The 15067-nt window shown below is 35.2% G+C and overlaps 3 protein-coding genes across 3 annotated transcripts; all 3 read left to right on the forward strand.

Moving 5' to 3' along the window:
• Nucleotides 1–821: 821 nt before the first annotated feature.
• On the forward strand, nt 822–2180 carry LOC110617948. The gene is made up of 2 exons (XM_021760944.1): nt 822–1461; nt 1672–2180. Exons 1-2 carry the CDS (start codon nt 822–824, stop codon nt 2178–2180), a joined length of 1149 nt encoding a protein of 382 aa, XP_021616636.1.
• A 2827-nt stretch (nt 2181–5007) lies between these two features.
• On the forward strand, nt 5008–8612 carry LOC110617626. Its single transcript, XM_021760546.2, has 5 exons — nt 5008–5401; nt 5747–6606; nt 6802–6960; nt 7704–7958; nt 8223–8612. Exons 2-5 carry the CDS (start codon nt 5752–5754, stop codon nt 8364–8366), a joined length of 1413 nt encoding a protein of 470 aa, XP_021616238.1. The 5' UTR covers nt 5008–5401; nt 5747–5751; the 3' UTR covers nt 8367–8612.
• A 196-nt stretch (nt 8613–8808) lies between these two features.
• Nucleotides 8809–12850, forward strand: LOC110618234 (calcium-dependent mitochondrial ATP-magnesium/phosphate carrier protein 2). The gene is made up of 4 exons (XM_021761364.2): nt 8809–10013; nt 11174–11953; nt 12045–12135; nt 12286–12850. Exons 1-4 carry the CDS (start codon nt 9563–9565, stop codon nt 12473–12475), a joined length of 1512 nt encoding a protein of 503 aa, XP_021617056.1. The 5' UTR covers nt 8809–9562; the 3' UTR covers nt 12476–12850.
• Nucleotides 12851–15067: the final 2217 nt, after the last annotated feature.

Raw genomic sequence — 15067 nt, forward strand, 5'->3', positions numbered from 1 at the left:
ACCTTCAGATAGTATGCACCCCTATCCCCACATTTTTCAATGAAGTCAGATGGAATCTCAGATAATAATTACACCAACATTATTCTGATAGATCTTATCTAAAAATCAACCGTTGGATGGATTTCATTTCGATCTCGACCTTCAGAAAGTATGCACCCCTATCCCCACATTTTTCAATGAAGTCAGATGGAATCTCAGATAATAATTACATCAACAGTATTCTGATAGATCTTATCAAAAAATCGACCGTTGGATGGATTTCATTTCGATCTCGACCTTCAGATAGTATGCACCCCTATCCCCACATTTTTCAATGAAGTCAGATGGAATCTCAGATAATAATTACACCAACAGTATTATGATAGATCTTATCTAAAAATCAACCGTTGGATGGATTTCATTTCGATCTCGACCTTCAGATAGTATGCACCCTTATCCCCACATTTTTCAATGAAGTCAGATGGAATCTCATATAATAATTACACCAACAGTATTCTGATAGATCTTATCTAAAAATCAACCGTTGGATGGATTTCATTTCGATCTCGACCTTCAGATAGTATGCACCCTTATCCCCACATTTTTCAATGAAGTCAGATGAAATCTCAGATAATAATTACACCAACAGTATTCTGATAGATCTTATCTAAAAATCAACCGTTGGATGGATTTCATTTCGATCTCGACCTTCAGATAATATGCATCCCTACCCCCACATTTCTCCTATTAAATCATGTATTCTTTAAAGATATAAGCATAACTCATATTTTTCAGTTCATCTTAAATTCGAGTCAAGAAAATTCTATAGATCATTACTTAAAATGGATTTCTATGTTGGAGATACATCACATAATGATGCTGAAAATTCATCATCGTCTTCTTCAGATATTGATGATTATATTTCAGATGATAATGAGTTTGTAGTGGAAACACAAGCAGTTCATCAACAATTTCTTAGAAAAAAGATGGTTTTGCAGCAAATACAAGATCAACATCGAGTTTCTAGAGGTGGCTCTGTTCTAGGTCATGTTGTAATCAATCGAGATCGTGAAGCGGCTGATCGTAATTTATTTCTGGATTATTTTTCAGATAATCCACGTTTCAATGATGTAATGTTTCGTCGACGATATAGAATGTCTCGAAATTTATTTCTTCGTATTGTCGATGCAATAAAAGCACATGATACATACTTTGAACAACAAAGAGATGCAGTAGGTAAAATTGGATTATCTACTCTTCAAAAAATCACATCTGTGTTTCGAATGCTAGCGTATGGTTTGCCGGCGGATGGTACAGACGAATATGTGAAAATTGGGGAGTCCACTGCAATTGAAAGTCTAAAGAGATTTTGTCGAGCTATTGTTGAGGTTTTTAGTGAGCAGTATCTGAGATCACCAACTGCCGAGGATGTTGCAAGGCTTCTTTATATTGGTGAGCAACGTGGCTTTCCTGGAATGTTAGGTAGTCTCGATTGCATGCATTGGAAATGGAAAAATTGCCCTACTGCATGGGCTGGCCAATATACAAGTCGTAGTGGATCGCCAACAATTATTTTAGAAGCTGTAGCTGATTATGACCTTTGGATATGGCATGCATATTTTGGAATGCCTGGCTCTAATAACAATATTAATGTTTTGGAGTCATCGCATTTATTTTCCGACCTTGCTAAAGGTATTGCTCCTCCTGCTCATTATATTATTCAAGGAAACGTATATAATACGGGTTATTATTTAGCTGATGGTATATATCCGAAATGGTCAACTATTGTGCAAACTATTCGTGAACCACAAACAAGGAAGAAGAAGTATTTTGCAATGAAACAAGAATCATGTCGAAAAGATGTTGAACGTGCTTTCGGAGTGTTACAGTCACGTTTTGCAATCGTTGCAGGGCCATCACTTTTTTGGAAAAAAAAAGTGTTGCATGATATTTTAACTACATGTATTATCATGCATAATATGATAATCGAGGATGAACGTGATCTTAGTGCACCTATTGAAGACGGTAGAGAATTTTCAGCTCCAACTGTTGAAATGGCTGTCGATGAAACTACTCGATTTCAACAATTTTTAGCTCGACATAAAAAAATTAAGGATAAAGATACTCATTTTGCACTTCGTAATACATTAATAGAACATTTGTGGGAGCAATATACAAATTTAAATGATCATATAAATTAGCTTGTAATTTTTTATTGATAATTTAATATGTATGAGTTTATTTTATTTTTAGTTTGCTAATTAATGTTTAATTAATGTATGTTTATAATTAATGTTTAAGTAATATTTTTTTATAATTATTATTTAATTAATATAATTTTATAATTAATATATTTTTATTTGTTTATTTATAAAATAATTAAATATTTGAATATTGGATGAAAATATAAAATATATAAATATTTAGAGTGAATATATAAAATTATATGAATTTTTTGAGTGAAATATATAAATAAAATTAAAGTAAAATAAATAATATAATATTAAAGAGAGTGAAGAATATAAATAGAATATTCTTTTTGGTGTTAAAAATGGTGCAGAAAGTTGGAGATAATATTGTACCATTTTGGTGCAAAGCACCAAAATGGTATAAAAAATGGTGCATACGGTTGGAGATGGCCTAATTTGCTTTATATATATATATTTATTTATTTATTTAGATTTTTCATTTAATATTTTATTTTTTAATTAGGTATTTTTGGGAGCTATGCTCTTTTGAGTTAAAAAAGACTTTTTATGTTAAATTTTTCTTAATTTAATAGAATATTTGATATTAAGTTAGTTATGTATCAACATACCTATAAGGACTTAACACTTATTTGGATGAGAAATAAAATATGTACCGATTAAAACATAAGTTCGAAAAGTGACACTAACTGAGATTTATATTCGAATTAGATTCTCTGTTATATGTCCATACTAAAGTTTAAGAGAATTTAGAACTCCAACTTACTCGATAAATATTAAAATTTCATATTTTAAAATACGTCGTTTATGTGTAAGTAGCAGTCGTGTTAGAATATATAATAATAAGAGTAAATTTAAAGAAAAAAAAGAACTAGAGAAAATGAAAAGAGAGGAATAATGAAAGGAAGATCAAGTCTACCAAAAATTCTCAAATCAAAACTTTACATTTGGGTCATTAGTTATGGATATTTTTTAGTTTCAAAAAAAGCTCAATAGTTTTTTGTAACATTTACTTTTGTAATTATCAACATTAATTAATTAATTGCACAATTTTTTTTCTATAAATATTTAGTCAAAATTCATTAAATTAATTTTCAAATAAACTGAATTGTATAATAGTCTCAACCTTTGTGTTTTAGCTTTGATATACGAAATATGGAGAAAGCTACACACGTTACAGAATTTTTATATTCATAAATGTCCTCCATCTTATGGCATGGAAATGGATAGAATAGAAAAGAAAGGGTAATTGACCATCAACTAACAAATTTTAAAGCCTTAAAGTCCCTTTCCAATTACTTCATTGAATTGAACGCTTCAATTTTCACAGGAAAACGCCAAATAAAGCTGTGGTTTGTATTCCAATTCTATAAAATCGGTGTCAATTTATTTTGATTTCCTTTTTATTTTCTTCCAAATTGGAATTGTTGATTCATTAACATTAGTGCAGTAGATCGTCACCTGACCAATTATACATTTTCCTTTCCTTTTTTTTCCCCTTAAAATGTTTTCTTGCAAATTTCGATTCCAAATTCAATTATCCGATTTGCATGAAAAATTCCACTGTGGAACTATACGTGCCGTCGTGTCTTAAGTTTTTATGTATGTAAAGCTAATAGGCTTGTGTGTGGATCAAAAAGAAAAGCAAAACTTGGGGAGCAAATGCGAACGGAAGTTAGTCAATGATATCAGGCTGAAAGATATGAGTAGACAAGATTACAAATCAATTCGAAATAATGAGGTAAGGCCTGAGGTGTGAAAGGATGTGGACCTACATCTAGAATGTTCATCATCAGTTGTCTGTTTTCAAGCATTTCCTTACTGGTGTGTCCTTTTCTCATTACTCCATCAAACACGCTGATTTGTTGGACTTACCAATTCTTTATTTTATTACCAAATCATGTTAACATTTTATGTCAAATTCAAGTAACTTAATTACTAACACGAATTTAAAGAAATGTTATCGAGTAGATGTCATTATTAATAACTGACTTTTATATTTTTAAAAATTCATAATATGCATTTAAATTTTACTAAAGCATCATTGGTTTTTTAAATTAAATTTTTTTAAAAAAGAAAATCTGTATTTAATGGAATACTAATGGTAAATTGTTTATATTAGTAATGCAAGGACGAATTTGTAAAAATTTATTAAAATTTAAATCGAGGAGTAGTTTGTAGATTTTATCATAATTCAAAAACTTGCATTGGCAATTAATAAAAAAATTTAGAGAGAATAAGAAGTGAAAGGGCAGCAGAGGGAGAAAGAGCAGTTCCGTGTCGATCTCGTGCCGAAGACATCGAGCGTGCTTGCCATTGTTTTTCTTTACTTAATTTAGTTGATTTGTTCTTTGTTATTGTTTCGCTGAGAATAAGATTTTTAGAATTTTAATAGGAGGCGACTCTCTATACATGATTTATTTAAAATAAAAAACTTGTGCTCATTGAATTTGAATTTTACAAAATTGTACTTTATTTCTTTTGATTTTGTGGGTTTTACGTGTCCTCCCTCTTCTTCTATCATTGTTTTTATTGGAATGGTAGTGGCAGTCGTTATCTAACTATTCTAAAAAACTATTAGATGGGCTAAATTGAGATGAAGTGTTTATTGAGCTGGTTTTCATTGTTGGATTAGGGGCTTTGATTTTTATTTTTTTTTCTGTAACTGTTGACTCCGTAGGCTTTTAATGTAATTTATTGCGTAATTAAAAATTTAGCGTGAAAATTATACAAAATAAAAAGGTCAATACCCAAATAGACAAAATTATTGGCAGTTCCGTATAAAGACGCGCTTTTGTCTTTTGCTGCATGCTAAAATTTCCTTGCCAATTCGGAAACGTGGAATCCTGCAGAATGCCCACTCGTTCGTCCCTTTCATAGTGGAAAGATCCAATACGGCTATAACGCTATCGCACGTTCACACCAAAGCTTCACTCTGCTAGGAGCCAAAGGAGATCTCTTTTTGCCTGTTCTCTTCATTTATATTCGAAAGCTTAATTAGACGACGCGGGACTAAAGCTTGAAGCTTTCTTCTTCCAGCTGAAGGGGAAGCCCGAGAGGCGCATAATTTCCTCACTAGCCAGAGAAAAGGGGCTATAGGAAGGCAAAACAAGCCCTTCCCATATATGATATTGAACGGATAAAGCTTCCATCTTTGTTGGATTGGAAATTGGGCATTCCAAATTACGGAACAAATCACTGGAGAATCATTTTTGGTACGTTTACTATTCTTGCCTTCTTATGATTTTTCATTTTTTGATTTAAGAGGAAAAATTGAAGTTTAGAACTCTATGTTGTTTATGATGTTCCTGTTAGTCTCCGATTGTCTTTTTCCTCATTAAATGCTCATTGGTAAGGGAACTCCAATAACAAGCAATTCTAATGAAACTTTCTGCAGCCTTTCTATGGTTTGGAAGCAAATTTGAGGGGAAGGAAAAATTATCATCGGAAGTGACAGTTTTCTTTTTCTTTCTCAGTAGTTTTCCGGTAATTAAATTGTTTTGGTTTCTATTCCTTAAACTGTGCAACTGAGTTTATGAAATGTTATATTGGAATGGCAGGCGTCATGGCAAGTCTTTTTCTAGGGAGCTTACGTTCCTTATCCATATTGGTACTGGCATTTCACACATATTATTCACAAGCCTCACTGGAAAATGGGGATAGAATAAAATCTGCTACTTTTCTATCCCCCAAATTTGTGTTGGGACCAGGATCAGTTGAGAACAGATATTATCGAAATATTGATTTCCCAAGAGGTCATATTGCTCTCAAGAGTTTTAATGCTGAAGTAATTGATGAGGCTGGGAATCCTGTCCCACTTCATGAAACATATCTGCACCACTGGGTTGTTGCAAGATACTATCAACGTTTGGATGTGGCGGATACTGACAACAATGATGAGCTTCAAGTTCGCCAATCAGATCATCTTTTTGCAGGGAACAGTGGGATATGCCAGGCCAATGTTCTTAGACAGTATTTTGGCCTTGGATCTGAAACACGCAGAACAGCTACACATGTTCCAGATCCTTATGGAATAGAAATTGGCAATCCTGCTGAAATTCCTGCAGGATATGAGGAGAGATGGTTGATTAATGTGCATGCAATTGATACTCGAGGTGCTGAAGATAAGTTGGGATGCACTGAATGCAGGTGCGATCTATATAATATCACAGTTGATGAATATGGTCGTCCTTTGAGGCCAGATTATAAAGGAGGATTATACTGTTGCTACGACCACACACAATGCAAAGTTAGACCAGGTTTTGAGGGGATTAGGAGGAGCCTCTACCTGCGTTACACAGTGAAGTGGATTGATTGGGATAGTTCCATCATCCCTGTGAAGATCTTTATATTTGACGTCACTGATACTGGGAAAAGGGTCAATGGGTCTACAGGAATGGATCCAACGAGTGGTTGCCAGGTAGATAATTTACTTAGGTGGTGTTTATACATTAATTGAAAATTAAATCAGGCATTTATATTGCACTTTTTTTAAGTCGCAAAAATCTTTTTGATAGGACAACCATAATGCTTGAAAAAGGTAGAAAAATAAATAAATTTAATTTGTCATCTATCTTCTATTGCACTGTGAATCACTATGATTTTTTTTTTCCAGGTTGAATATGAGGTGGAGGCTTGCAGCACAACTGGTGTGACTAGTAATGGGTGCATTGATGTCAGAAAAACAAGCCTAACCATGCCAACTGGTGGGGATGTCATATATGGCGTTGCCCACCAGCATACTGGGGGTGTTGGTTCAACTCTGTATGGAGAGGTGATTTTTGATCTAGACTTTCTACTTTGTTATGCTTTCATCTTTGTGTATGTAGCATCTACGATAGTATTTATATTTAAAATACTAACTAGTTTGTGGTATATTTATTAACATCCCTTTTGATTACATTGTACTGTATATGAATTATGGAAATTTCAGGTGCTTGCTTAGTACTTGTCCTAGTTTTACAAGACTAATGTATCTTTCCTCATTCATTTCATTTAGTGTGATCTAAAAATTAGGCCTTTATGAAGGTTACCAGACAACTACATGTGTTGCCATTTGAATTTTCAGACAACTTCGATAATTTTTGCTTTATGTTTCCTAGTGCATATATTTCAAAAGCTACTTATGGTTGCCCTAGAATGAATCTTATCCAAATAGAATAATGCCTTTGCATCTCCTCCGACAAAGTGGTGTTATGTTCCCATGGAACAGAATAACTTTTCAACTAGTACATTGTCTATCAGTCATAATTTGTACTCCCTGGATTATCACTCCACTTCAGAGTTTTTGATTACATAAGACAGTAACATCCTAATGTGATCTGTCTGGTCCAAAATTATTAGCAAAGTTCCATTTTTCCTTGGCTAACAAAGAATTTTTCCTTATTGCTACAGCTGATGTCACTTCTATTATTGATCATGCCATAAAAACTTAAATTTACTCGGTTGTAATTTGGGTTGGTGTCACAGTCACTTTTTTGCCTAACTGCCAATTATCTGCATATTTGGCGAATTCAGGATGGACGTGTTATATGCACCTCAGTACCAACTTATGGGGACGGAGCGGAGGCAGGAAACGAGGCAGGTTATATTGTAGGAATGTCCACGTGTTATCCTAAACCAGGTTCTGTGAAGATAGCAAACGGGGAGAATCTAATTCTGGAATCCAAGTACAGTAATGCTCAAAAGCACACAGGAGTTATGGGGCTTTTCTACATTTTGGTTGCAGACCGTACACTAAAGCACACTACTTCCTTAGCTTCTCTTGTTCATGTAAGTTCTTATTCAACATTCAAATTGTGCGGTTTGTCTTTGTCACAATCTCTCTCTCTCTCACGCACACACACAAGTTCAATCAGTACAAGCTTTTGTGGCTAGGATATTTATGGGCCAATGGAGTCTGGTAATCTGGACAGGGGTTTTGTTATTGTTCATAAGGTTTAGGGATGCCCAAAAATGTCTAAATAATATATTTAGGGACATCGATTCTGGGTTACCGACAAAGCCTAACCTGCAAACATATCTTGCTTCTTGCAGGTGCATGAAAGCATGGAACCGTCGATACAAGCTTGGGATATAATAGTTCTGTTGGGACTGACAATAACCCTTGGTGTAGCTGCTGCTGTTCATTCTTGGCTAAAGAAGGGAAACGCTGATGGCTACCAACCAATTCGGGTCTAGAGTTGTGCAGTTGGCTTAGATAGATATTCACATCAATAAAATTCTGAGAATGAACTTCTAATTCTCTTTATATAGCTGTACGGATACTTATGATCTTCTTAGAGCAACTGGAATTAATCATATGGAATGTAATATATCTTGGCAGCAAAACTATGTCCTCTGCTTTTGCTTAGTCCAAGTTTGTTTTCTTTTTAATGTAATATTTTTATTATCTTGATCATATTAAATAAATAATGTTTTTTACCATATCTTTTTGTCCTACACAGGCTCTCAAATTTAGGCTTTGTTTACGGAAATAATTAACGAAATTAAAAGAATAGATTATTAGTAAAAATTTGATAAATTTTTATTTATTTATTTATTTTTAAAGTTTCCCTTTTTGACATTTTTTTTTGGTTAGGGAGAGGGGAGAAGAGATTGAATAATTTGTGCAAAGAGATTTTTATTCACATTAGAACTCGCCCATAGGTCCAGGAAAAGCAAAAATTGGCCCCGGCCACAAGGATATTCTGTATTCCCTTATTCGGTTCGGCCCCCCTTCTCTTCTTGCGCCTTGAGAGGCCAGACCAATAGCTATTTTATTGAGATTGCAGACCTAGCCAAGCCAACAACGCAATTTCCTTTTCCATTCCAGTCTCTCGCACAATTGCACAAACATATGGAGGACGTTTTCCGTAGCTTGAATGGCAAATAATACCACCATCTTTTGGGTTACTGTTTAATCTGTTTCTCTATCTTTTACGTGCCCATAGCCCAATTCGCTCATCAGTTCCCATAAAACCCATCAATAACACGTGCCAATTCAAACTCGTCTGAAACGCAATAATATCTGGGCAAAGTTTCCCCTTTCACCCGCCATTGGCGCATGGACTAACCAAAGCTTTTTATCGCCTGAAACCGCTCCATTCTCACTCCTTACATTTCATGTCCAATCTCCCTTCTTCCGCATTTTGACATCTTTTCTTGGGCCATCACTTCTACTCATGATCCTTTCTTTTTTTTTCTCACTGATTCCAGTCGAATTTTAACAGGGTATTTCATTGACGGGAATCTCGTTTCTGTTTTAATTGATTCCCTATTAATTACTCGGTCAACACGCGGAGATCTATACCAACAAACAGGGAAAAACAGCCCGTTTGATGCAGCTCATGCGCCTATCCAGCAGGTAGCGTTTCTGCAATTTGGGAATTTTTACCATGTCCGGAGCGGGTCACGCCGTCGAGCACCGTGTTGGGCTGCCGGAAATGGAAACGAACCCCAACCGCTCCGGTTGCTGCAACCCCGTTAAGAAATCGGGTCCTGTAACAATGGATCATGTCTTGTTGGCATTGCGGGAAACCAAAGAAGAGAGGGATGTTAGATTACGGAGTCTGTTTAATTTCTTTGACGCTACGAATACTGGATACTTGGATTACGCGCAGATCGAGGCAGGGTTATCGGCGCTGCAGATTCCAGCGGAGTATAAATATGCTAAGGATTTGTTGAAGGTCTGCGATGCCAATAGGGATGGACGGGTAGATTATCAGGAGTTTAGGAGGTATATGGACGATAAAGAGCTGGAGTTGTATCGGATTTTCCAGGCAATTGACGTGGAACACAATGGGTGCATTTTGCCTGAAGAGTTATGGGATGCGCTTGTTAAGGCTGGTATAAATTTCACTACTTTATTGTTTTTAACTTCGAATTGTTTTCTTATAGGGACTGCATTGATCAATCACATTCACAGTGAAATTGTGCTGTTAATAACTGTATATGGTGATGCTTTTGATATTTATATTGATCGGAATACTTTATTTATGATAGTTGTTGTTAACTATATATTGCTAATCAGACGTCCAATGTAGACTTTTATTTTTTATAAACAAACGCATTGAAGCTTTAGTTTTCTTAATAGATTTAGTTTGGATAGTCTCTTCAATTATTCCATTTATTTGGATCCTATGCTTACAATCATGATCTAGGGTTGGTTGATAGCAGGCCATAGGAGAACATTTTGGGCATTATTACTAGCAATCCGGTTTGCACAATATGAACTGAATTTTTAATGCCTGAGCTTTTTTTCTTTTGTGTTAGTATTGGATTACAAAATGGGCAATGTTCCTTCTGTATGAGTGAGAAAGTCCATCTTTTGTAATAGTTGTGTTTTGGGAGCTGCTTGAGGTGGCGGCTGCCAACTTTATAGCCTTGTATAATGTAATCAAAGTTTTCACTTGCTATCACCCATTTAATTCACTGAGAGTCTTCTAGAATGCGTTATTTAGCATTTTAAGCCAATGAATATAGGAAATTGTAGGCCAGAGGTTGATCATTTACCTATATTGCTTTCTTAATGTTTTGTATCCAGAGTTGTTATTATTTGCTCAAAGTCTAAATTACCTTTGCCTAAGTGTAATTAATATGAAAACTACTCTATTGACAGATTCCAAATATCATCTCAAATTAACTGAGTTGTCGATATTCTCTACCTTACCTCAATTTTCTTCTCTACTTCTCTATTTGCTTTCATGTTTTATTCTTCTCTTTTCTCTTGCATTCTTCTCCCTTGTCTCCTTAGGTGTTGCATTGCATTGCTTTTGAAAGTCTTCATCTATCCTAGACTATGTGACCTCAGTTAACAATTATTAACCTTAAATGCCCTTTCTAATTATTTATTTATGCTGGAAACTGTATCATCTTGATGGAAGCTTACTGTGGTATGGTTACTTGCATATGCTGGTTCTTGTTTATGCTCTGTGCATTTGCTAGGCCTTGCTTTAAATGCACTTGTTGTTTTCATCTTATAAGCCCTGGCAGTTTCTGCTTCACAGGGATTGAAATCGATGATGAGGAGCTTGCCCGTTTTGTAGAACATGTTGATAAGGATAATAATGGAACTATAACATTTGAAGAATGGAGAGACTTTCTTTTGCTTTATCCACATGAAGCTACAATTGAAAACATATACCATCATTGGGAAAGGGTATGCCTTGTAGATATTGGAGAGCAAGCTGTTATTCCAGAAGGCATCAGTAAGCATGTTAATAGGAGTAAATATTTTATTGCAGGGGGAATAGCGGGAGCTGCTTCTCGTACTGCAACTGCTCCCCTTGATCGCTTGAAGGTGGTTTTGCAAGTTCAGACAACAAATGCTCGTCTTGTTCCTGCTATAAAGAAGATATGGAAGCAAGATGGTTTCTTGGGTTTCTTTCGAGGCAATGGACTAAATGTTGTGAAGGTAGCACCGGAAAGTGCTATTAAGTTTTATTCTTATGAATTGTTAAAGAACGTCATTGGGGATTTTAAGGGAGGAGACAAAGGTGATATAGGTCCTGCTGAGAGACTTTTGGCTGGTGGTATTGCTGGTGCGGTGGCACAAACTGCTATCTATCCATTAGATCTTGTGAAAACTCGATTACAAATTTGTGAAGGTGGAAATGCTCCAAAGCTGGGAGTTCTAACAAAGAATATATGGGTTCAGGAAGGACCACGAGCCTTTTATAAAGGCATTGTGCCATCTCTTCTTGGGATTATACCTTATGCTGGGATTGACCTTGCTGCCTATGAAACGCTGAAAGACATGTCAAAGACATATATTCTGCATGATAGTGGTACATTTTTTTCATTCCTGTTGTTTATCATCTCTCTAGGTTTTATGATTTAAAGGGAGCTATTGTTCTGAAAGCTTTAAATGCTCTATAGAACCGGGTCCTCTTGTGCAATTGGGTTGTGGGACAATCTCAGCAGCGTTTGGAGCATCATGTGTTTATCCCTTGCAGGTTATCAGAACCAGGTATCATATGTAGTGTCCATATATGTATATATTTAGTGGATTGAGAGTGAAGGTTGAATATTTCGCTTGTTCTCAGGTTTATTCCAATGAATTTTTGTTATCTATCCAGAAAGCTCAATGTTTCATTTCTGCTTTGCTCTGTCTTTTCAGAATGCAAGCACAGCATTCTAATTCTGCTGCTGCTTATAAGGGCATGTCTGATGTATTTTGGAGAACATTCCAGAATGAAGGTTTTAGAGGTTTCTACAAAGGACTTTTCCCAAATCTTCTGAAAGTTGTGCCATCTGCAAGCATAACATATTTGGTTTATGAAGCTATGAAGAAGCGTCTGGATCTTTGATTGGAGATCATGTCCGGTGGCAACTAAACGTATTTCAGATATGGAAATAGTCATATGATGTTGACGAAAATAATTATAGGATTGCTAGTGAAGTAGGCAATACGATTATTGGAGTTATGGGATAGACGGTAATTCCCCTTCATGACTTGGGGGCACATAGTTTTGTCTGCAGGAGATTTCTTTTTTTTTTTTTTTTCGGAAGCTTATTAGCATTATTAAGGTGGCTTTAAGAAACAAGGATTATATTTATATGACATCATAATATGTCCGACTTGAAGGTGATGGGCTTTTCCCATTGCCTTCTGTCACCATTCCCACTTTCTTTCCAAACTTGTGCTTACGTTATCTCGAAGATGACAACTTTATTTTTCATTACTTAACGACTCCAAGGAAACATAGCCACCCTTATCTTCTGTAATAACAACTATCTTTACTAGTAAACCATATCACTCACCAGTGCCTGATTATATTTGCTTGTTTAGCCATATGTAGGATGAAGGTTTGGCAGACGTATTGTGGTATGGACCCATGTGTTTAATATGGTCATGGTTCCATAGCTGTGGCTGTGGAGTCAAAAAAACGTTTTAATGAATGCGTATTGCGATCATGGGATGCGTTTTTTCCATGCGGATGTGCCGTTTAGAGCTTTTTATGTTTATTCTTATTTTATTGTTTTTATTAATTTATTGGTCGAAGCCGTTTCAAGCAGGATGGTGGGCAAGTGGTCCCCTGTTATGCGTTAATGTCTAGCTGTTTCATTCATTGCTATAATGTGTGATCTTCTAGTTAAGATTTTCAGAAAAGCAAAGCGCTGCTATGTGTTGGCTAAAGCTCTCCTCTACTTGGGATAATTATTGTTGGACATTTTTTTTTATTTTTTTTAAAAAATTATTAATAAAAAATAAATAAAATTAATCGATGTATTTTAATTTGAAATTTTAATTCTCTAACTATATATATAGAGAGAGTGTAGGCCAGATTCTCAATTTAGAAAGCTGCATGCATTGATTTTGATTAGCATGCGTATATGTGCTAATTTGCAGGACTCGGTCGTCGCTACTTATTAATAATTTGTTGTATGTTAGTATCGAAATTGTTACATTACTACCAAAATACCCCGAAAATTGGAAGATGGAAATCCGAACTCGAAATTGAAAGATACCTCAAACTGCTTATTGGGGTTCCAATCCCAGCTCATATGTTTCGATCATTACACTTCGGACGTGGTTTCGACTTGGAGAGATTCAGATTCGGACGCATCAAAAACATGACCAAATAGAAATTCTATCTTCAACTGAAGTTCCTCTGTCACTCGATTAATGTTTCAGTAATATGATTTTCTTTTTCTAATCACTCATTGGAAAAGCAGTAAGGGCTGTGTTTAATTTCCTTGATAATATAATTTAATTTAATTTCTCCTAATTTAAATATTACCGGATTTACTCATTGGCTCTAATTAACCTGGATATTCATATAAAAACGCATCACCCACACCACACAGCTGTGTATGGCTAATTGCCATCTAGTTTATTTTCCTTGCAATGGGTGAGAAAAGAGTGTCTGAACCATTAGAAATTTAGAATATATCTTAACAACTTTTATATGAATTCGATTTACCATAAACTCAAAATATAAGATCTCACTTTTTTCTATGTAAATTCCACAAATCCAACAAACCGAGCCTTGCAAATTGTACTTCTTTAGAAAATAACAAAAAAAAAAGGAAAGAAAGAAAGATAGCAAGTAGACATCAAGGAAGTAGCTATAAACTAACACACAAAACAGATTGGCATAGCTTTTACCAGTAGCATCACACAGCTCCTGAGTGAAATATACACACTCAGTTTATGCCAAGGAGATATAAAGTACAAGAAGAAGAAGAAAAGAAAAGAAAAAATCCGGAAGAAAGGCATGACCTTCCCTTTGCCTCTGTGACTTGCCTTAAGCCCCCACTTCCACGTCCACCCCATGAAGAAGAGGAGGAGAACAGAAGATCGAGGATTTCACCATTATCATGCCATCTTCTTCTTTTTTCTTTTCCTCCACATATTTTCTTACACTGTCAAAAACACTTCAATCAGTTCAAAGAGAGCAAGAAAATAACTAATAAGTATCCTGTGCATTGCTTCTTCTCTTCACAGTATGCCATCTATATATAATGGCCACTGGGTATAAGAGACCTATAACAGCAGAGCCAATTATGATTATTCTTGAGAATGGTCCACCACCAAGGCATTATTCTCTTACTGGGTGATGCTTATCCCACTAAGAATATTTATTATTCTTCTATCTTCATATAAATTACAATACTTGATCTCACATCAAGACATACAAACAGCAGGAGAGCCGAGTCATTTTTCATGTGGAGAAAAGCTAAAGAAAGAGGATAATCAATACAACAGGTGGAGGCCTCCTTCTCAAAGAGGTAAGCAAATTATAAAATAATTGAAAAGTAGTATAGGAGATTATACTCTTAAAGAGTAAAGAGAGAATATGGAAGTAGATATGGTGTTTGTTTATTGTAAGGGTACGATTGTTTTGCACCGCCCAGCTCTTTCCCCTTTTGTTTAGATGTGAGAATCTATGTGTCAA

Source organism: Manihot esculenta, chromosome 6 (genome assembly GCF_001659605.2).
Source record: "Manihot esculenta cultivar AM560-2 chromosome 6, M.esculenta_v8, whole genome shotgun sequence".
NCBI lineage: Eukaryota > Viridiplantae > Streptophyta > Magnoliopsida > Malpighiales > Euphorbiaceae > Manihot > Manihot esculenta.